Here is a 23,943-nt window from a genome sequence, read left to right on the forward strand (position 1 = left end):
GTTAGCAATATCTGCACATTTAGTGATTGCACTTTTCACAATCTCAATCAACACAAGTGCTTCAGCCTGACACTGCATGCTTATATATACACTGCGAATCAATTTAATCCTTAAATGTATGCTTTGATGATGATGATGATGAAACAGCATTTATACAGTGCCATTTATCTGTACGGTATGTCCGAAAAATCAAAATCAGATTTTTGCATTGATAACACCCAATGAGATTAAACCGTCTAAATGCTACTTCAGGGTCTTGAAATATATAACATCTTAGCTCTATTTTGCAGAAAACCCCATTCAGTTTGGTTGAACAGTCACAGAGAAATACAGATTGTTTTAAAGCATGTCATGAGTCTGATTCTTCCAAGTTTAGCACTTGGATGATCTTGGAACTGCATATCAGTGTGTAAACACAATAGACAGAACTTGGAAGGAAGAGATTCCTGACATGCTCGTCAAAAATCCTAATTTTTCTTTCACCACTGAAGCAAATCGAATGGGGTTTTCTGTAAGATGTGGGCAATGAGTCATGGTTTCATACTCTCAAATTGTGTTCGGATTGATTCACTTTTTTTTTTTTTAAAGTTATCGTTGTGGAGGGCACCATTGTACATGTACAGTGTATATGGGCCATGACGCGAGAAAAGGGCCCTTAGCCCCGCTGCGCGCAAACGCCAGAAAACGGCGCGAAAGTTTGACAAAGCAATACGCGCAAAAATGATCAACTAGCTAACTGCACGCACATGCATAGACGTACCAAAAAGTGGCAAGATTTGGACGAAACATTCTTTTTGAATGTCGTCATGGGGTCCTTTAGGATTGGAATTTCAGAAAATGGTTTGCATATCTAAATACGTCAGAGTTCATTCTACAATGTGGAGGTGAAAACTCATTTTCGGTATATAATGCCTTAAGGGCCCTTTTCTCCCGTCACAGCCCATATATATATATATATATATATATATATATATATATATATATATATATATATATATTTTTTTTTTTTTTTTTTTGACATACAGTAGAAGCATGGTGCTTTATGTGTTGATTGACACAGTAAATGTCAAAGTCTTGTACACACTGTCTGAAGTCCTGGCACAGAAAGGGTTGACCTCTCACAGGAGAAAAAATTGCCAAACTTTGATCCTGAGACTCATACACATCCCTTGTGACAAGGTCTAGATGCCTCCAGATATGGTGGAGAGTGAAGAGGTGTTCTTTTCAATACAATTGTAAAACCTATCCCAATAAGGGACTCTCTCCAGATATGGTGGAAAAAGAAATGACACTCTTTGCCATAAAAACATGTCCCACTAGGGCATTCCACACTGTACAAACTTACTCTGTGACAAACCAATAAGAAATGGCTGTATTACTGATTCAAGGTAATACCTGTGAAATAGCCGCTCTCATTGTTGCTTTTACTTCACTTTTTTTTCTTCATGCTACAGCCGCACTCTAAATATTATAATGGAAAAAATCAAATTCTCTAGTGAAAAAGCATTTTGTAATGTACAAGTTTCTGTTGTGCATGCATATTTCCTTGCATAGTTGCAATATGCAGTAAAGCATCATTTTGGGGAGAAAAGGTGCACAGAGCTGAACTAATACTTTTTATTTGTCATGCAACTTTTTTTTAAGCATTTATGTACAAATATACAATCTTGATGATCCTCTAGAAATATCCACTACCCAGGTGCCATGAAAATATCATTTATACATCGCAATGTAAAATATATATCTGATATATACACTCACATAAAATATATAAATACTTCACTTTAATGTTACCTTGTCAAATAACATGCCTAGTAAAATAGCAATGCAAACTCCATTAAATCAAATGTAAATGCTTTTGCACATTCCCTTTGAACAAAAAGAAAGAAATTCTGCATGATTCGTCATTTGTAACAAGTTAAAATATCACAATTATTAAGTACATTAGGTGAAGGAATAAGCACACTTAAAACAAATCATTGGCTATACAATGTACATAATATACACATTACTTTAGAAATGATCAAGGTTACAATAATAATTTCACTGTGACAGATTTCAATGCTTTTTTCTTTTTGTTTTCATATTAAAGTATTTTTCTCATCTCCCTATAATATTTGGTTTGAATATCACATGAGAAATTTGGCATCAAATAGCTTTTACTGAATTTTAAAGCTCAAATTATTTGCACATTTTGCATTAACCTGTTGAGGACGTGTCCCGAGTATACTCGGGCAGGTGTCTATGGGAAATGCGTGTTGTCGCAAAATCAGTCCGTCCTCAACGGGTTAATAAGTAATAGTTTTGAGTTACTTGTATAATATGTATATCCTTGCATTTACTTGGTTGTGGCTTCCATTAAACAGAAAAAAAATCCACCATGTCAATGAACCTTGTTACAAGATGTTCGATACAGCAAGATAAATGATACTACAAGGTCATTTTACAGGTCTAATCCCTCTTTAAAAGCAGTCTTTATTTTTATCCCTGATATAACGCATACCCAGTATGAAGGAATCTTATATCCCATTTATACTGCTAGTGGGTTTCAGAGCCTCCTCGAGGATGTTTGAAAGCCCACTCTGAAGAAGCAGCCTCTCGTCTGTTTAATACTGCTCGCCAAAAGCAGACCCTAGCAGGCCTTAGCAGGCTCAACTGGCTCCTCATCTTCCGATATATGGCACAGGCTTTTGAGCATGAGTGTGCAAGTTGTGCTGCTTTCTTCAGCACGGATTGGTCGAGACGGCTCGGTTGGTTACATCAGCGGGCGATGACCTTCAGCGATAGCTTCCGGGTTGGCTAAAAAGCGGCTTCTCAAACACCCTAGCGTTTATACTGCAGCAGAGGCTGCTATAGCAGGCTCTGAAACCACCTCCTGTAGGTGGTTTCAGAACTTGACCTGATCTGATCTGATCTGATCTCCTTTTGTCTGTTTAAATACTGAGCTGAAAGTCTGCTCAAGCTGTTACAGGAGGCTTCAAAAAACCCCTTTTTGCTTAGTATAAACGGGGCATTAGTGGTCCTACACACAAAAGTTCCCCTGTAGCAAGAATTTACTTCTTTAATAGAACAAGAACAAATACTGTACCTTGTTTACCAAACACAGAGCTGTTCTCTAGTTAACCCGTATTCATGTTACCTTGCTACATACCATGCCACTGGAAGTACATAATATTCCTCTCTTTAGGTGCAGGCAGATCTGACCTTCAGCGAAACAAGTGCGCATGACTTGACAAAATATCTAAGAATATGGTGACAAAAGTCATTCTCTGCATCAATGTTAATCTGTATGTCAACATCTTATCATTGGATCATAACATCTTATAGCATCTGATGGTAAGAGGTATGATGAGTTGTATGTAATCACTTGGGGGTAATGAATGTAGGAATTTACTTTCGTTTCCTACAAGTTCACTGATTCTGACCTCTGACCCTATGGGTTCTCCTTTGATACATTATACAGTCAACCCTGCGTAAGTCGTCGAGGCATGAGTCAAATGATCGCCTAAGTCAAAGATGATAAAAAGTCCCAATTTACATTCACAGCCTTACATGTGTTACAGCAGTATTCCTCTGCACATGAAGAATTCAAATATCACCTATCAGTAATGAAGTCGCTGTGTTTGTCTCAGCGCTGTCAACTGACTTACTGGGTATACAGAGTTGACTGTATTACATATTTCCCAATCATTTCAATCCATCATAATAAACAACATTTCCAAGCAGAGGTTATGGCTAGAAAATGACATTTTACCCAATTTTCAGGTACCTTTGTCCTTAAAGGACAAGTTCACCTTCATAGACATGTGGGTTGAGTGAATGCAGCAATATTAGTAGATCACATCACTGAGAGTTTGAGGAAAATCGGACAATCCGTTCAAAAGTTATGAATTTTTGAAGTTTTTGTGCAGTCACCGCTGGATGAGAAGACTACTGCAGTGTATGATGTCACATGCGTTCAACAATATAAGGAAAATATAAAGAGAATTTCACAAAATTTCATCTTTTGAAAAAAGTACACATTCCCTTGACTCGTTACCGACATATGTTATGGGTAATATTATTCCCATTGTCTTTAGAAAGAGGCAAGTCAAGTGCTTTTTTATTATGCGAAAAAAGTGAAAATATGTTGAATTTTCTTTACATTTTCTTTATACTGTTGTACTCATATGACATCACGAGCCTTAGTAGTCTCCTCATCCAGCGGTTCCAATACAAAAGTTTTAAAAATTCATAACTTTTGCATCGATTGTCCAATTTTCCTCAAACTTTCAGTGATGTGTTCTACTAATATTGCTGCATTCTCTCAATCCTTATGTTAATAAAGGTGAACTTTTGTCCTTTAACCATGGAGCATATACCACATTTTATTCATTTATATCTATTTTCATCATGCAAAGAACTGCATTGCAAAAGATACACAAGCAGCAAAAGTTATCATGGTTAGTAAGCTTCCATGATTTTACAAAACTATTTGGCAAAAATCAAGGCTCAGAGTTGAGACAGAGTCAAAGGTAAAATGAATACATAGTTCCTATATACCTTGTCATTGAATCCTGGTGGGCTTATAAAGATATACCTCTTACAAAGGTAACAGTGTGGGTTTATTTTTCTTGACTTTCAGGTATAAACACCTGCTGCTAAATATTTTTTGAGAAGTTACTGGATCAAATTCAGCATTTAAGAGGATCTGGCTATGCATAAATATTTTTTGTTTTTTTATACTTCTGGTTTGGTATTACAAAGCAGCAAAAATTTGTATGAATAACACCTCTCTTCTTCATCTTGTTTGCAGTAAATATCAGAAGTTTGCTGAGAAATTTGAAAGTTGGGAAAATAATTGGCTGGATCAATTTCTGACTAATACCTACACTCGGACAACAGCTGCTGATAAGCACCAAACCACATTGGAAACAAGAAAGTACAGGTTTCAAACACCACGGTCAGATTCCATGAAACTATGCTTAGTATCCTTCTTGAAAGCTTTCACAAGCCTCGGCCCGTAATCACACAACAGACACAACTACACATTGTTGAGTAATGTGAAAGTACCCATAGTTATGAGATCTCTAACACTCCACAAGGACAAAAACTGCATGCCCTCCATAAATATTTAAAATGCAAATACGCAACAATGTGCAAAATAATACATAATGTGTGTAAATATAAAATGGCTATAATCATGTAACAAACTTCTTGAAGTTTCAGCCCTGCGAGGCCACACTATACAATACGTTGCATAGTTTCCCAAGAAGTAAGAAACTTCCCAAGCGCATGCACGATGTTTAGAATGAAGTTTCGCTTGGTAACTTGTTAGGAAGTTTGCAGTCACACTGCCCAAACTACATGAAGCACAATATTGTGTAGAGAAGCTCCACCATGTTTTGCAAAATGTGAATTCTGCTATAATGATATCACCCAAAGTATCACTTCTCTAACTTTGTGCATGCAATTCTCATAATGACATATCTCTGTCATAACAAGTCAATAAAAAAATTTTGTATTTTGCTTCAAATCTATTCAACTATCAGCTGATTTATGCTAAAATTATTTCCAGCAATCCAGAGAGGGGGCTTTCTGATTGATACTAGAATTCTCTCCAGTAACCTACACAGGGCGCCTTCCATGTCTGCAAAGCTTCTCCGGTTTTCTTGATGGTCTGCAAATAATCATTTTCTTTTAGAATGCCACTCACAGTTTTTATCCTTCTGGGTGCTGACAGTGAGTATTGTGCTGATACTTGTCTATAAGCTAGCTGAGGAATGTCTCAAATAGGTCATGTGACGATCATCCCTCCTTTGAGGAGACACCTTGGTTGCTACGGGGACGACCTGTCACCAAGCTCCGCCCATTTCCATTGACACTGGTTGTCAAGGGATCTTGGAGAAGAAGGAATGACGATTCTTGCTTCTTGACTTGAAGGATACTGGAGGAAGGTGAGGGAGAAAGAGAGAAAATATTTCAAACCAAAAGTTTATCAGGTACCCTGGCATTATCATTTTGTAACAAAATTGGCCAAGAGCCAACCCTCCTGCCTACAACCACCCCTAAAGGAAATAGAACTTCTTCCATACTTCAGAGTCCTATCATGGAGAGTTCATCACACAGGGGTCATTCCATTTCCCTTAGGGATGGTTCTAAGCAGGAGGGAATGCAATAGGCCAATATTGTTACTCTTCATTGCATTGTGCTATCAGATGTTAACCAATTAAGGATGGGCTGATTTTGCTACAACACGCATTTCGCATGGACACCTGCACTAGTATACTCGGGACTCGTCTTCAACGGGTTAAGATCTCTCTTCATTATCAGACTTTCAGTTTCATTTTTCTTCTATTCATTTTTAAAGTTTCACAATCAAAAGGTGAATATGGAAATTGTGATGGTGTACCAATTCAAGCCTGTCTGTGGCTGACTTGGTAGGGGAAAACCCCAAGGTAAGTACAAGACTATTTTATGACTCTAATAAGCACATGAAGTGATACAAATACACATTGTATATAAACAGCACATACAGGAACAGACAAAAAGAAAGACGAGGATCTAGTAATGTATATGTATCATTGTATGACTCAGTCCTACTTAGCAAAAGCAGGGATGAAATTATTTTGAATTGCCTAGATCACTGAGTGTTTAGAATCACTGGATAAAATGTTTCACAGGCTTTGTGAGGGAATGAATTCAAAATATCAACCTCTTCAGCTCTTACCACATCTTCGGTGTCAAATAAAATAAAAAGTATTTTGAAGCTAAAATCATAACCTGACTGACCAATTGCCTTACACAAAACTCAACAGATAATATATCATTCAGTGTTTGAGTAGCAGCCGTAACAAAAATCATGTCCATACGTATACCAGTAGAATTCAATTTAATTTATGATCATATCTACTTGTACATCATCATGATAGAAATTTGCATTACCATGTATTACTATATATTATCATTCTACTCATCATTATGCATTCTGCATTGTGGGGGCGCTGTGGCATAGTGGATAGACTCCCGATCAGAGGATTCGAGTTCGAATCTCGCCCAGCGCTTACGTACTTGGACAAGATGTTTTACCCACCATGTCCCTCTCGACCCAGGTGTATAAATGGGTACCTGGCAACGCTAGGGTAATAATAATGACATGGCCCCCTGGTAGAGCAGTGGCAACACTGAAGAGGCTACCCTGGGCAAATAAGACTATTATTGTTATCATTATGCTATTCATTATGATAATTAGCATCTATCTTGGAGCATGACCATGGTTACAATACTCACATGGTTAACAAACTTGCCACTACCAGGCAGCCTGCCATAACAAAAAAGACGATGCCGGGATTGACACGGATAGTGACGTAGTAGATGTTGTTGAATGTGATGGGCGAGATGACCATCGTAAGACTTTGAAGGCATCCAATACAGGCAAACATCACTCCTAGAGAGATACAATGGAAATACAGATCAGAAAACTTCATAACTGATAATATGTTGAGTAGTTGCAGTAGTACAGCACTCTCCGCATTATTGGGTAGGCTCGGTCAGAGCGTTTCTTACCCGATTAAGCGGAGTACCCGATTAACAGAAGAACACATCTCATTCACAATTGACACACACAATGTGTCTGTACAGGCATTGTACACTGCACCAAACACCTACACTGTATGCTTAACATATCTGCTTGCACGGCACATTATGCATACCTTACAATTGCTCAGTCACGAGCAATAATTTACACTCTTTTTACGGACAAATATGTCTTCAGAAAAAAATTTGTCGTTTGACTATAGACTCCTCACTAACACGCAAATGTTTTCCGAAATGAACACATTTCTTTACGTGCCCTAGTCACTTAGAACGTCAGGTTACTTTTCGAGAAGTGACTGATCAGAAGCAAAATTATGGAGCTGGTGCATGGCCTCATTTCGTTCGGGACTGGTACATGTGTTTTCATGTTTAATCACTCCCCAAATGATCGGTCTTCTTTGCAAATTAAGCAGAGAATGCGATTAGCCGTGGAAATCGGCATTTAAGATTTCTTTAAGTGTTATATCTGCGATAAAATGTGGGTAGAAATTAGATTAGAAGAAAATTATTTACCCATTTATGTGGAGAGGCAACCAGATTATCAAGTAAATTTAATGTGCATTGGAACTGATTCCTACTACAAACTACTAATAATAACGATAATATAACAATAATAAATAATAATGATGATAATAATAATAATAATAATAATAATAATAATAATAATAATAATGATAATAAATAATAAAATAATATTAATAATAATAATAATAATAATAATAATAATAATAATAATAATAATAATAATAATAATAATAATAGTTTCTTATTTAGCTCTTTCACAACAAACTAATCAGAGTTCATAATACACACATGCACACATACACACACACACACACACACACACACATTTTTATTATGCTGGAACAGTTTGGCTTCGAGTTTCTTTTTGAATAGATTTTGAATCCTGATGAAGAAAAAAATTTCTGCATTTTAGACTTCACTGCAATCACAAATTAATTACTTACCCAGTTATTATTCAAGAATTTGTCAAATATATTGGTAAATTAGAAGAGAGTTTTCTTTCACAGCAGAAACAGCTTGTCACCAAATAAATGAAACAAACTTTTAATATCATACCACAAGGCTTGACACCAAGTTTTCTCTCTGGTGAGCCATTCAGACTTCTATATTCATGTAACTCTGAGATTTTAGTGGCAGAAAAAGGAAAAAGTAGTGGCCCTAAATAAAAGGAAATATGACAATCTACTTTGAATCTTGGTAGTTGCCCCATCAGGCCATCAAATACCAACTTTTTCAGAAGTTTGGTGGCCCGATATCAACTTTAAGTGGCCCTAGGCCACCAAACCAGTGCTACTCTTAAGCCCTGCATACCACAACTACAACAAAACAGGAATCTACATAAATTTTAAGAATAAACTTGTGTGCTTGCAAAGTGGTTTATACCTTTAACCTTCTACAAGACTGCCTAATACAAGTTATTAAGTGTGAAAGAGAATGCAGTAACATTTCATGCAAATCACATTGCATAACCCTGACAGAAGTTTCAAGATAGCATCCCCAGACCACTAGAGTGATGGTCAAAACATGGGCATGGTCAAACCTTGTTCTGAAGGGTAGACCAGTTTGGACATCACAGTCCTCAACATCGGTAGAGAGAGAGCTCGGAAGAGACCAACGGCTGGGACTAGAGAGACAAACAGATTAAAGTCATCTCACTTCCATCAAATCCAGTCTTACAATGAGGATACAGAAATACTTAATCCGCTGCACCATTGTACATATTACTATAAAAGTGGAAAATTTCAGTGTGTACATACTTGCACATTTCCAGCAACCAGAAACTAGGGCAAAAACAAAAGCAAGCATATATATTTGCTTGTAATATGTTCCAATAGTTCATGTCTTGATTCTGTGGAATTAAAATCATGTGAAACTCATCTTATACGACCAAGCAAGAAAAATCAGTTGCATGAAAATATCCACTTTTACAGTACTTGTATGCGATCAAACCTGCATCCACCTGTCTATAGCGCTGCCTGTCATATATGGCCACAGACAAAAATTCCCCCAGAGAGCAAAGACATGTTAAAGACAATGTCTATAGTGGCCAACTGTCTTTAATGGCCATTTTTTCTGTCTCCCCTGGATGGCCACTTTAGACAGGGTCATTTTTCCTGTCTCCCTTGGATGGCCACTTTAGACAGGTTTGATTGTACAATACAATATTTTGCCAACACAAAGAAATAAAAAGAAGATATACACGTGTACAGTCAAACTTCATTACAACATGGACCTGACCTCAAGACAATGACCTTGTTACACCAGGCCCCATTTTATCAAAAGATATAATCGATTATAAACTTCACATCAATTCACATTTCTCTGTGACCACATCACCAAATTGAATAGCTAAGGGTTTTCTGCAAAATATAGGTAAAATGTTATATTTTTAGACCCTGAAATACACATGTAGCATTCAGACAGTTTAATCGTATTGGAAAATATCAATGCCAAAATCCAATTGTATTTTTTTTTTACATATTTGTATACACACATATACATAAAGATAGCAGTACAGTTTGATGTAAATCTAAACACATACAAGAAAGCATGTAAAGATTCTTACTGATCATTTTTTCATACCTGCATAGAGAAATGCATTCGATTGTGCCGCACCAGTCAGGACGATGCATAAGATTGAAGAAATCAACCCGACTTGAATAAGACTACCATCTCCCAGCTGCTTGCTGAGGACTTTGCCCCCAATGATCATTCCTGGACAGAAAATGAGAGAAGTAAAATTCCCAGAGACGATTAAAAATAACGTCAAGTAAACACACAAAATTTGAAGAATAAAACACACGGAAATACGCTAGAAACTGAAAGAAATAAATGTAAGAATTTTTCATTTAACCCTTTACATTTCAAGGCACTTGCCCTAGCTTGTCAAAATCTTTCATCAGCATTTAATAATCCATCCAAACTTGACCCAGTTGTAAAGTTTGCAAAGCTCAAACAGGTGGAGCGATGTGACTCAGTCCAATGGAAAGGCCATGGTGATACAGTCGGGAATAGGGGGATTCCTTAATCTCCTTTCATTTGCCATTAGTTTCCAACAATCTATGCTCAAGATGAGGTGTGTGCCAATCACTAACCAAAGCACAGTAAAGGTTAAAGGACAAGTTCACCTTCATTAACATAAGGATTGAGAGAATGTAGCAATATTAGTAGAACACATCATTGAAAGTGTGAGGAAAATCAGATAATCCGTCCAAAAGTTATGAATTTTTGAAGTTTTTGTGCAGTCACCGCTGGATGAGAAGACTACTACAGTGTATGGTGTCACATGTATACAACAATATAAGAAAAATATAAAGAGAATTTCACAAAATGTCATCTTTTGAAAAAAGTACACATTCCCTTGACTCATTACTGACATATGTTATGGGTAATATTATTCCCATTGCCTTTAGAAAGAGGCAAGTCAAGTGCTCTTTTATTATGTAAAAAAAGTGAAAATATGTTGAATTTTCTTTACATTTTCTTTATACTGTTGTACTCATATGACATCACGAGCCTTAGTAGTCTCCTCATCCAGCGGTTCCAACACAAAAAAAAAAAATTAAAAATTCATAACTTTTGCATCGATTGTCCAATTTTCCTCAAACCTTCACTGATGTGTTCTACTAATATTGCTGCATTCTCTCAATCCTTATGTCAATGAAGGTGAACTTGTCCTTTAAACAGGGTGCACCATCTATGGCTCTTACAGTCTAATCAAATCTGGGGCACAGTTCCCATCAGGTGACCAGGTGAGATCACATGATATGATCTACTGCAGAAACCAGGTCACATGACACGATCCATTCATCAGTGGGGTCAATGTACTTTGATCTCTACATCTATTGTCTCTCATTAGATGAGGGAGCAAAGAATACTGAATACGCCATATATTTAGGCGTCTATTTTTTTTTGGTCGATTGGGACTTCCCGACAATTTCACGAGTGTTAAATTTACGATTGTGGAAGACCGTACTGAGCGGAGAATGAATGCATGCATGTCACATTCACGTCAGCATCAGACTCAATACTTTTTGCGTGTTTAAAATTCATGAAATTAAAAACCTTGTGAAATATTCACCATATACAGTAACTCACAAAGTAGTCTTCTTTCCATATTTTATATGTCCCTAACCTGCATTTGGGGCATAAATCAAATATTTTATGCAAAGAATACTTCACTGCGTTTTAATTTTGTGTGATTTCTTCCCATTGTATGAAGTTCATAATTTTCTCAGCTCGCAAAAACATTGTCTGTCATATGCAATGCTGGAAATACAGGAACTAGATTTTATTTTGCAGAAGGATACTTCATCATTCTGAATTGTACCGTCAAGCACTTGCGAAATGACACTATTAGCCCTACATATAATTTGAGAATCATTATTGTTGTGAAATATACAGAGTATATTACCAGACACATTGCTGATCTTTCAGACAAGGTTAAATACAGTGACATGGTAAAATGAGAAATTGTTGTTGTTTTTGAAAGCTTTCATAAGCTCCTCTAGCCAAAACTTGTGTCGTCTAGATAACTCTGGGATATAAATCTCCTACAAAGCATCTAGAGATAAACTAATCTTGAATGATTATTTCCTAGTAATGAAGTCATACACTATACTGCCAGGCTAGTACAGTACTCTCCGCGTAATCAGGTATCGCTGAAACGGGTACTCCGTTTAATTGGTCAGTAATGTCAAAATCCGTTCCAATGCACATTAAAATTACCTGATAATCGGGTTGCCTCTCTGCATAAATGGGTAAATAATTTTCTTCTTATCTCATTTCTACCCATATATTTTATTGAAGATATAACACTTTAAGAAATCATGAATGTCAAATTTTCCACGGCTAACTGCATTCTCTGCTTAATTTGCAAAGAAGACCCATCATTTGGGGAGTGATTAAACACGAAAACACATGTACCAGTACTGACTTGCCGCACGTAAACGAACATGACACATGTAGCTGGCATTAAAAATTGCATAGACCGACAGGAGTTGAACACACTTGCGCTCCTCCCTAGCTCTACAACAACATTCACCATGTGAGATATTTGCAACGAAAATCAGGCCACGCACCAGCTCCATAATTTTGCTTTTCCCCAGACACTTCTCGAAAAGTAACCCGACTTTCTACATGACTAGTGCACGCAAAGAGACACGTTCATTTCGGAAAACGCCTGCGTGTTAGCGAGGAGTCTAAAGTCAAACGACAAAGATTTCTGAAGACATATTTGTCCATAAAAGAGTGTACCTGTAAATTATTGCTCGTGACTGAGCAAGTGTAAGGTATGTATAATGTGCCGTGCAAGCATGCATGTTAAGCATACAGTGTAGGTGTTTGTTGCAGTGTACAATGCATGAACATACACATTGTGCACGTGTCAATTGTGAATGAGACGTGTTCTTCTGGTAATCGGATACTCCGCTTGAAGGGGATGGCTAGTAACTGATCAGTGGGAATCAGTGGGAATGCTAGGGGATGATTGTTTTAATCCTTGTGGAATTCATTTAAGAGTACATTATATATCTATCATTGTGTGAAAATTATTTGCTTCAGAATGGTCTCATATTCAAGTAATGTGCAGTCTAATGTTTCCAGGTTAGCATGCCTGTACAGTGATGGGGCGATCGTTAACGGGCTGTTAATGATCGCCCCGTCACTGTACGGCCTAGTTAGGGTTAATCGGGCCAGAAATGCTCTGCCCGAGCCTACCCGATTATGCGGAGAGTACTGTATTGTCACATGATCGTCTCGCACTGAGTACGTGAAGTTTCTTTTACAATGAATCCTATAATCTAAACTATGAGTAACCTATGGCACTTGCACATCTTTTCTGTAGGAAGGAGTTTCAAAAGCTTAAAGATAAACAGTCATCACAGGTATCAGGCAAGCCTACTATTGAGTGTCGGGACTGGTGTATGGATTACATCTTAAGTGTCATGTGCAGAACTGTAGAAACTGAAACTTATATCTTACAAGAAATGGGTGAGACTTTGGCAAAATATGAGGAAGTAAATTGTAGTCAGTTAAGTCTCTGACAAACTCTACCTGCTTCAGATAGAGATTGAGCTCTTGGAATGCCAAAGAAAGAACAATTATTTCTCTTTTTTAAACAAAATAAGTTGGTGACCAGCTGAAAGGCTTGTGGAAGGTAATCAGCCAGGCCGGGATGGCCAAAAAATACATCAGAAACTGGATGAAAAGTGAATTGACCACTTGTAGGTTACAGGCTAACAAAAGAGAGAAAATTATAGGACATTATAAACCTGATAAAGGATATGTATCAGCAATTAAGGAAATAGCTGAAAATACAAATCATCAATGGTATTCTTGGCATACATACAAACGTGAAATAATCAAATAAACTGCAACATAAACAACAATTTGATCATGCTATCATAACTCACAGAGATGCTGTACATGACTCAAAGAAAGAATTATAAGAAATAAAGCAAAATGGCGGTCACACCTAAAGCACCAGAAACGTATTGCGCTGCACTAAAGATTCCCACCATCCGCGAGTCCCAGCAGAAGGGCTCCCCCATGCCGTACAGAATGGTCAGGCTCGGGAGAGAGAAGAAGACGAGGACTCTTATCACCATGACGATGGTTGCTATGAGGAGAGGAAGACGGCGTTTGTGTGTGTTGCTCTGGATGAGGTTCAGGATGCGTCTCGGAGCATCTCTAGCATGGATGACGGAGGTCGATGATCTCTGGTGAGTGTCCGGCACCAGGAAGATGACATACATTGTTGTCATGGTAACACAGGCTAGGATGAAGATGTAAGGATAAAGAAACCCCTGGGAGATACAGAAAATTTAGAAAATAAGAAGTTATCATGACAAAATTGATAGATACTCTCATTCAAATATACTGGCAGACACCACTTCCCAAAAGCATTTCACTTTGTAACAATCATACTCCTAAGAGGTACATCAGCAAACTCTTTTTATTTATTTTTTTAATTCCTCAATTGAATGTGAAGTCTTGCCACATGCAATAATTGCTATTTCCACCACTATCCTGACTCACATGATATCAAATTTACATTCTGAAATGGCTGACATGATTTGCATCAAATGGGACCAAGGGATATAATTGTGATGATATCATTAACTTGTTTATCATATATAGCAAAAAAAAAAAAGACCTATTCTCATCCAGTCATCAAACACACATGGAATACTGCAAGAGATATTATCGTCACATCACTAAGATTACCATTTTGTGCCAGATCTCTAAAATAGCTCAGCAATCAATATTTTGATTTCATTTATTCACTTTTACTTTCATTCATCTGATGTTTTTGTCTCAATGCTTTCAACCCATCAAATCTTTTATCTGAGTCCAATACTTCCTCATCCTTTGAAGTTTCACAACTCAGCAGTCGGGATATGTTATGTAGTCCCACATATTTGTATCCATGAATGTTAATGGTTATGATTGCTATCATGAGGTCTTGAGTAAAAAGCTGGCTTCCATCTCCATGTACTTACATGTAGTTTTCTTGTATATAACTTGTAAAGAACTAATAGGTTAAAATATGTGCATTGTATGATTAAGCCATGATGAGCACATCAGGATATGTGTATTCTTTGCTTTCTATGTTACCAATGTTAATGAATCTTACTTGAGACATAGCATTAAACAAAGTATAAAATGCCAGTTTTAAACTCATTTCTTTCACTTATTGGAGTACTGAAAATTTCCTGAGAGGAATCATGTTAGCTGGACATACATGTACTACAGTTTATAAGCTATAGCTGACTGATTCTATGACAATTCACTTGCTTATTTGTTTGTTTGTTTCATTTTCCATCTGACAAGAAGGCTGGATAGCCCATATCTAGCTGTAACAGCTGATCTTCCATGGGGTCCAGTTTATGCACGTCATGTGGTTAATGCACCCTGCTATTTGCAATGAATGAATGAAGTGGTATCTTTTAGTGTACATGCATGAGTTATGACTCTCTCACACATGGGACCTCCATTTTATGTCCTATCCAATGGGACAGAGTGTTTTGCCTCTTGCTGCAGGGGACAGAATACTTCCACACAACACTGCTCAGTACCGGTAAGACTTCTTAGATTCAAACCCGCACTTGAACCATTCAAGTTATTTGATTGAAAGACAGATTTAAAGCAACCAACTGCAGACCTCAAAACCTTTCTGACTGCAAAATAGGGATGATTTGGCTCTAGAGTAGAGAATAAAGAGCAGTTCCATTGGAGTGTGAAGGAAAACTATATAGAAAAGTAGAAAACTCAAAATGAAACCAGAGCTAGGGGTAGTCAAAACAGACCTTCCTATCTTTCTGACTGCAAAACAGGGACGATTTGGCTCAAAAATATGAACGAGAGATCATTTCCATCGGAGTATGTCGTAAAATTATCAAGAAAAATAGGAAACTCCAACTGAAACAAGGAAAAGTAGAAATTACGCGGTGCGTAATATATGTCCCCGCCGGAAGTAGCATTTTGTAGCAAAATGTGCAATATAGGTAAAAAATCAAGGTCAAAGGTCAAAGATGTCAAAGGTCAAAATTCTGTGTAAAAGTTTTGAAGCCCTCACCTAGTGCCATCACATAAAGCAAACAGAATCGAAATCGGGTTAGAAATAGCGAAGGAGTAGCATTTTATAGCCAATGTACAATACAGGTCAAAAATCAAGGTCAAAGGTCAAAGAAGGCAAAGGTGAAAATTCTGTGTAGAGTTTTGAAGCCCTCACCTAGTGCCATCACATAAAGCAAACGGAATCGAAATCGGGTTAGAAATGGCGAAGGAGTAGCATTTTGTAGCCAATGTACAATACAGGTCAAAAATCAAGGTCAAAGGTCAAAGAAGGCAAAGGTCAAAATTCTGTGTAGAAGTTTTGAAGCCCTCACCTAGTGCCATCACATAAAGCAAACGGAATCGAAATCGGGTTAGAAATGGCGAAGGAGTAGCATTTTGTAGCCAATGTACAATACAGGTCAAAAATCAAGGTCAAAGGTCAAAGAAGGCAAAGGTCAAAATTCTGTGTAGAAGTTTTGAAGCCCTCACCTAGTGCCATCACATAAAGCAAACGGAATCGAAATCGGGTTAGAAATGGCGAAGGAGTAGCATTTTGTAGCCAATGTACAATATAGGTCAAAGGTCAAGGTCAAAGGTCACGACTGAAATTCTGTGTAGAAGTTTCAAAGCTCCCTTGTAGTGCTATCATATAAAGCAAACAGAATTAAAATTGGCTCATAAATGACAGAGAAGTAGGAAATTGAAGATTTTGATCACACACGGACGCACACACGGACGGACACACGGACGGCGGACACACACACGTACGGAGCCCGTTTCATAGTCCCCTGCTCGAACTCGTTCGGCGGGGACAACAATAGCTGGGAATGGTCAAAACAGACCTCCCTACCTTTCTGACTGAAAAAACAGGGATGATTTGGCTCAAAAATAATCATAAAGAAAATAGGAAACTCCAAATGAAAACAAGAATTGTGAATGGTCAAAATTCAGATTCTTTCCTCCAAATTCAGAATAGTTGGGAGGGTTGGAACTGAGCCATCTTGATGGCCTAGATAGAAAAGACAGCCACAACAGGTAAAAACAAACAAACAAACAAACAAACAAACAAAAAACAAACAAGCAAATAAACAAACAAAGAAAGAAACAAAAAAGAGGCATAAGCAGTGTGTGATACTTACTGAGGCCTGTATCCAGTACCCCACCCCAACCTGAGCGATGCCGGCTGCTGTGAAGCTCAGACAATCCAGGAGGATGATTCGGAAAGCTCTCTCCTTCTTAGTGGTGATGTCAGCCATGTAGGAGAAACATCCAGCCAAGAGTAGGGAGAAGTCTCCGCATACACCAAGGGCAAAGTGACCTGTAAGGGTCAAAAGTCAAATGTGAAAGGTCAAATCACTGTCAGATGACTAGACCTAAAAATATTAGTTTTTTTTTTTTTTTCATTCTAATGCAATTACAGAAAAACATTTCTGTCTTTATATTTTTGAATTTGAGACATTAATTTAAATACATAAGAGCATATTAACCCCTAAGGATGTGAAATTTGTAGTAATCTAGTTTCTCCTCATGTTTCTAAGTCATTCATTCATTCATTCTTTTATTGGTCTATTGTCAGACATAGAAATTTGGCTTCCATTGACATTACATTGTACCAAAATTATCATGACAATACAAACAAATTTTGCATCACAATTACATAATTACGTCTATGATAAGCACAATGAAAACAATGTCTTCCTTGTTTTCAGCCTTTCCTCTCATACCAGGTACTCATAGAATTGCCATCACACAAACTTAAAGGCGCATAGTCCCAGTAGTGTAGAGGGCGCTGTTGACGACACTGCCGATCCCCCTTAGCATTGATACAAAGATTACCGAAATTGAGCTGTCAGCAAGAGTAAAGTGCGTAGGTGTTGCTAAGTAACGTTGCATTCGTTGTCTTCTCTGCACATTGCGCAGTCTGTAGTAATGCCAGGGTGCGTGCATATGTGCTTCTTATTATGACATCACAATAGGAGTTTGCTAAAGCTGTCATCCCCCTCAGCCGAATCATGAGCCAAATTGTGACTGACTACAGTGGATCGGACTTCTTCGGACTCGGGGAAGTGGGTCACAGCGTAAGCGCTAAAGAGGAGTAGATAGCATAGGTCTCTATATGAAACTTGCACCGTGCACCCGCGTACGCATTCAACTAAACCACCGGGACCACCTGCCTTTAAGATCATAAAAAACCCCTCACATATACAGGAATATATTGGGTTGTCTCAAATGTCTAGAAGATATCTCATATCATTATTAATCCACATCTTTTCAAGTCAATTCACATGTATTGCACATATCAGAGCAACAAAATGAAGGATTTCTCATTGAGCAAGGTGCATCCTTTTTACACAGAATAACACAATAAAATGAAGATTGACATTTGACACAATCTCAACTGAGATACACACATCTGTTCTAACAATTCATACCTGCCAACCCTGAGAAGTCTGAACAAACAAAGAAAAATTATTTAAAAATCTGAACTTTCATCAATTTCATATACTTCACTATTAAAAGATATTTCCAAAAAAATCAGCACACACTAAAATTAATGCATTTTCTTTCAGTGAAAAATTTGAATATTCAGATTAAAGCTGAACAGTTGGCAGGTATGCAGCATTAACTGCGAGAGAATACTGAATGTTCCCATGTTTCCTAAAAGACACTGAACTTAATACACGCCAGAAAATACAAAAGAACATAAAATGCTTTTACTGATATAGCATCACAATTTGCTAGATACATTTTATAGCACTGAGCTACACAGACTATCTTTTGTGTACATAGCAGATTTCTTCCATAAGAGTGTAGAGGATACTATTTGATTAGAAATATTATTTATAAGCTAGAATTGCGAATCAAATTCGATTCGGAAAATAATTCCCTGAAGAGTGCCATTTCAATTTAGTTTTCTTGTTTTCACCTTTTTGGACAGACAATGCACTCAATACCCTCAGAAGGGTTCAGCGGCAAAGGGAGCTTAATGCTTTGACTGCTGAGTGACACAGAAAACCCCATAGGCCTTACACACACTGTCTAAAGTCCCTGGTACAGAAAGAGTTTTGTCTTTCTGCTACAAATCTTGATGAGATATAAAGCATTTCTTGCTGTCCTTGATATCAGATCATTTAATACACAAATAGCTATGACGAATGAAGCAGGTGTATAAACTAAAACAGACGACCCCTATTACACCGAAGTACTCAGAATTGGAAGTTGTCTTTCATTGGGTCTAGGGCAATTATCCCGGACCCTTCCCCTGGCCCTAATCCTAATCCTAGTCTTGAACCTAATCCTAACCCTAACTCAAACTCCTAACCCTAAACCTAACCCTAACTCTTATCTTTACTCTTACCTTACCACTAACCAGTATTTAGCTGAGGGGTAATTGCCTTCTGGGGGTAATTGCCCGGATACGCTTTCATTGTATATCAAAATTTCATTATAATCAAAGGGAATTTTGTATCATAGACCTTATGACAATAAATTTATACAAATAGGGGACCTGAAGTTTTTACTTTTTTGTAACGAAATTCCGTTCTTTTTCTTCGTCCTATACTGTGCAGAACCTCCTGAGAGTATACTTACACACTTGGTGGGCTCTCCCACTTGACAGACATGAGACTCCAGGCATAAAAATGGACAGAAATAATTCTATCATTGTTATATTTTATCATCATTATAATCATATTCATTATAACAGGAGTACTATAACAAAAAACAAACAAACAAACAAACAAACAAAAAAACTGATGGCAATCAACTGAGCACCTTGTCTACAGTGGCTTACCAATCAGCAGGTATGCTATATTTTCTTCCAGCAAAGTGACAACAAGATAGACGACAGCATAGACACAGAATCCAATGGATGGGACTATGAGGGCAACCTTTCTACCAACAAGGTCACTATGTGCTCCAATCATGGTGGTGCAGAAGAGTGCTGGGAGAGAGGTTGCTACACTCAGGTACAGAGACCACATCGATACCTAAAAGACAGTCAGAAAAGCGCTGGGTGAGAGGTTGCTATACACTCAGGTACAGAGACCACAGCGACACCTAAAAAACCATCAGAAATTGTCTGATACCATGGAAACAAGGCCATGAACTAAGTCCAGAAAATGCAAAATAAGTGGAAGAAGATGACTGAGAAAACAGACAACAAATTATAAAATGACAAAGTTTAAGATCTAGGGTAAGAGAGAGGGATAGAAAGGAATCTAGTTCAAAAAATTGCAGAAATACAGTTACAGATAACAATCACAGTCACACAAAACTACAAAGACAGGGCCAACATGTACAGAAAGAAAAATGAAAACATGACAAGAAATTTACATGTACATGAAAACAGCATAAACAACTAAATTAAGCAGAGAAATTAAGCAAGAAAATAGGCTGACTAGTAAAAATTCATAAGCAGATTTAAAATGAAAGATTTTCTGCTAGCTATAAGATAAAGAGAAAGTGAAGAGCATGAAAAACTTGAGAGGTGAAATATATTGAGAAATCTTCAAAAGAGAATTTACCCATAAAATGTGCTTGCTGACAAATTGAAAAATATGTATCTTTTGTTAGATTTTCCTCTATTGCATCAATTTTCTCTGTCTTGAAGGATGCAGCTAACCAAATACTGTGTGAATTCTATAGATGGAGGCACATTAGAATAGATCATGTATCACCTTAGTAAACACCTGTATAAAGGAAGCTAGCTTGTTGGAGTATTCACCTGTTGTTGAATAGCATGATCTGTCATCTTATTGACGGTGACGTTCGAATCAGATGTATTTCTCTCGCACAAAATGTCATATTTGGTTCTATACGTAATGTTAAACTGATCCTGGGCTATCCTATCGGTGAGGTACTGAAGACGAAGGGGAATAAAAAGACCGTAGCACAGCATCATGAAGAAGATGACTGGTTCCACGGTGATGTGGCAAAATCTCTTGGTCTTGTCTGCCTCCAAACCTCTTTGGCTGTTATCAGCCGAAGCCGTGATTTGAGTGGAAGAAGTCAGCGGTTCCTCGTCTTCCTCCATGGTGGAGGTTGCTTCACGTTAAAGAACTGAAACGATTCACAGATAAACACAAAGATATTATTGTTATGAATTCACAAATCGTCCTAACTCCACTAAAATACACACCAATACATCAAACTGACATAATCATGTAATCGAGTAGTATATGATGATTAAAAAGTCATGCCTTTATACTATTATAGACATGGGCTTACCTCGCCTCCAATACCCCATACACTGTACATACTCGGGAGGGATTTGCTGAAAGTTTACTAGACACTATAAGAACTATCACTAGTACCGTACACTACTGGCTATCTGGCAGTAGACAGAATTTAATTCAATTCAATAGAACATTTATTTCCAGATCAATTCATGTAGAAACAGTAACAATTCAGAAATGATAAACTGGAGGTGACAACTCAGTAAGCACAGGTTGAAGTGAGTGCACCTTTAACATTTGAAAACGTAGTTGAATCTGATTGAAACATACTATGTAGCTAAAAAGACATTAATATACATTTACAAGACGAAGTTCAGATACACAAGAGACTAAAGCTAAGGATGCAGGAGGAAAACAGATAGGAAGAAGGAAAAAGAGAAAGAAAACAAGAGAAGAAAAAAAAATATAACATTAAGGAGAGGTAAAGAGAACCCCAAAATATATAATACTAAAACAAAGCAAGGCAACATTGTACATACATGAACATGTATATTTCAGTGAATCAAGAGAAATTTAGCAGCCCTCACTATAGAAAGATCCGTCTGTCAATGTCTGGAGGAGTCTATTACTCTTTTGATGCTATTGCTCTTGTCCGTAGACAAAAATACATGTAAAAATAAATAGGAGGGGATTCTGTGAACTTGTGGAGCCAGACGCACTCTCTGCGGAACATATCCCCGACGACCAGATACAGACCGATCTCTCGGTCAAATCTGGCAGAAGCTAGACTCGAGACAGAGCTGCAGAGTCTAGTCTAGAGCAAAGAGTGGATGTCTAGAACATTTTTAATTTTAGTCTGTGAAGTGTTAGTGAAGTCACATATCGGCACCCGCACTAAGGCAAGGTTCAACCTCCCATGCCAAGGTTCGACCGTGCGCATAGGTTTCTGCATGGAGCAGGTGATCAAATTTTGGACAGCATTCATTGTGGTTTAATTATGGGCGGTTTGCATTCGTTAATTAATGTAACAAATTCTGTTCTATGTTATGAACTGCCAAATAATATCAGGTAATATGGTACTGGAATCCTTTCTAACCCTTTCTACAAGCTCCGATATAGAAGCTCTAATATCAGCGCCAACATTAACGTAGGGCGGCGAGTTGCTTGGCTCAGTCGGCAGCTCGTCTGCCTCACGATCACGCGGCCCGGGTTCGAACCCGAGTCTGGACTAAGTAGTGTTGTGTGTAAACATACCGTCCCCTCTAGCAAGAGGCAAAACACTCTGTCCCTCGGATAGGACATAAAATGGAGGTCCCGTGTATAACTATAACTTCAATCTCGAGCGTAATAACTCATGCACGTAAAGATCCCGCTTCATTCATTAGGGCCTAAACTTACCTGTTCATCGCAAAGAACAGGGTGTCTAACCCGGTGAAGTGGTCCCACCTCACATCCAACTGGACCCCATGCCGGCCATGGAAGACCAGCTTAACGTAGCTGAATATGGGCTATCCAGCCATCTTCGCAGATGGAAATTAACAAACAAAGAAAGGATAGACCCCTAGAAAACCTATCCCATTAGACGTTAGAATCCAACGCAATACATAGAAATACGAGTGTGGGACTTAGCCAATTAGTCCTCTGTAACACATACCGCATAGCATAATTGCAATTTGATCACGCTCATTCACGGTAGCTTACAAGCTGAAACAGGTTACATCGCGTTTTTACACATCAAAGTAATTTATGCAGTATCTATAGAACAAATGTGTTGTGTATGAAAGAACGCATGTACACTTTGCTCACCAAATCGAAGAACAATAGCCGTAATCCGTCAGATCACTTTTTCACGACAAAGCCTCAAACTCCAGACTGGATTAACAGTGAACTCAACGCTTGTTCACTTGGTTGGAACGAAATCGCGAATGAGTGTTTTGTTTTCTCCGAGCTAGCTCGGCCTGATCCCTTTTACGAAAAATCACGTGCGTTTACTAGTCTGTCATTCTAAGACCCTATATTAGAGGAGTCTAACCAAAGAATGAGGCACGAGTATGCCTACATGTACTACCGGTCTACTAATGATAAATTGGACTAGAGCTGTGCTTCTCAACTTTTTTTTTTTTGTTTTTTTTTTTCTTTTTTTTTTTGTTGGGGGGTAAATCTGAGACCCGCTTTGGCGCCTCAAAGTTTTTTTTTAAAGGCCGTCCAGTTACATGAAATCGAATACCAGTGGTTCAGTAGCACTTTCAAATAGAGCAAGGAATGTTGGTTCTAGAATGGGGACTATCTGACAATTCTCTTTCCGGTTTGGACCTAACGATCGAGCTGTGAATCGAAATACCATTTTTTGGTGATAATTAGATTTACTTTGCTACTGAATCTGTCTTGGAAGATGCAATATCATTCTATTTTCAGTCCATTTTGTCACTGGCCCAAGAAGTAGGTTAATGTCGATTAAAGAAGTAGGTACCTATGTCTGTTGTTGTTGTTGTTGTTGTTGTTTTCAAACCAGGCAGGTCAACTTAATCTTATGTAGTTGTTTTGAACGCAATAGGCCTATAGAGCGGCAATATCCACACGTGTATAATTCGAATATGATTCCTTTGAA

General features: G+C 37.8%; 1 protein-coding gene across 1 annotated transcript; it reads right to left on the bottom strand.

Moving 5' to 3' along the window:
- Positions 1–4,713: 4,713 nt before the first annotated feature.
- On the bottom strand, positions 4,714–23,178 carry LOC140246980 (proton-coupled folate transporter-like). Its single transcript, XM_072326286.1, has 9 exons — positions 23,142–23,178; positions 20,885–21,219; positions 19,952–20,147; positions 17,298–17,476; positions 14,075–14,405; positions 10,183–10,314; positions 9,140–9,223; positions 7,270–7,426; positions 4,714–5,926 (listed from the first exon to the last, which is right to left on the bottom strand). The coding sequence occupies exons 2-9, from the start codon at positions 21,191–21,193 to the stop codon at positions 5,788–5,790; spliced, it is 1,527 nt and encodes a 508-aa protein (XP_072182387.1). The 5' UTR covers positions 21,194–21,219; positions 23,142–23,178; the 3' UTR covers positions 4,714–5,787.
- Positions 23,179–23,943: the final 765 nt, after the last annotated feature.

The sequence above is a fragment of the Diadema setosum genome, chromosome 3, assembly GCF_964275005.1.
Source record: "Diadema setosum chromosome 3, eeDiaSeto1, whole genome shotgun sequence".
In the NCBI taxonomy this organism is placed as follows: Eukaryota; Metazoa; Echinodermata; class Echinoidea; order Diadematoida; family Diadematidae; genus Diadema; species Diadema setosum.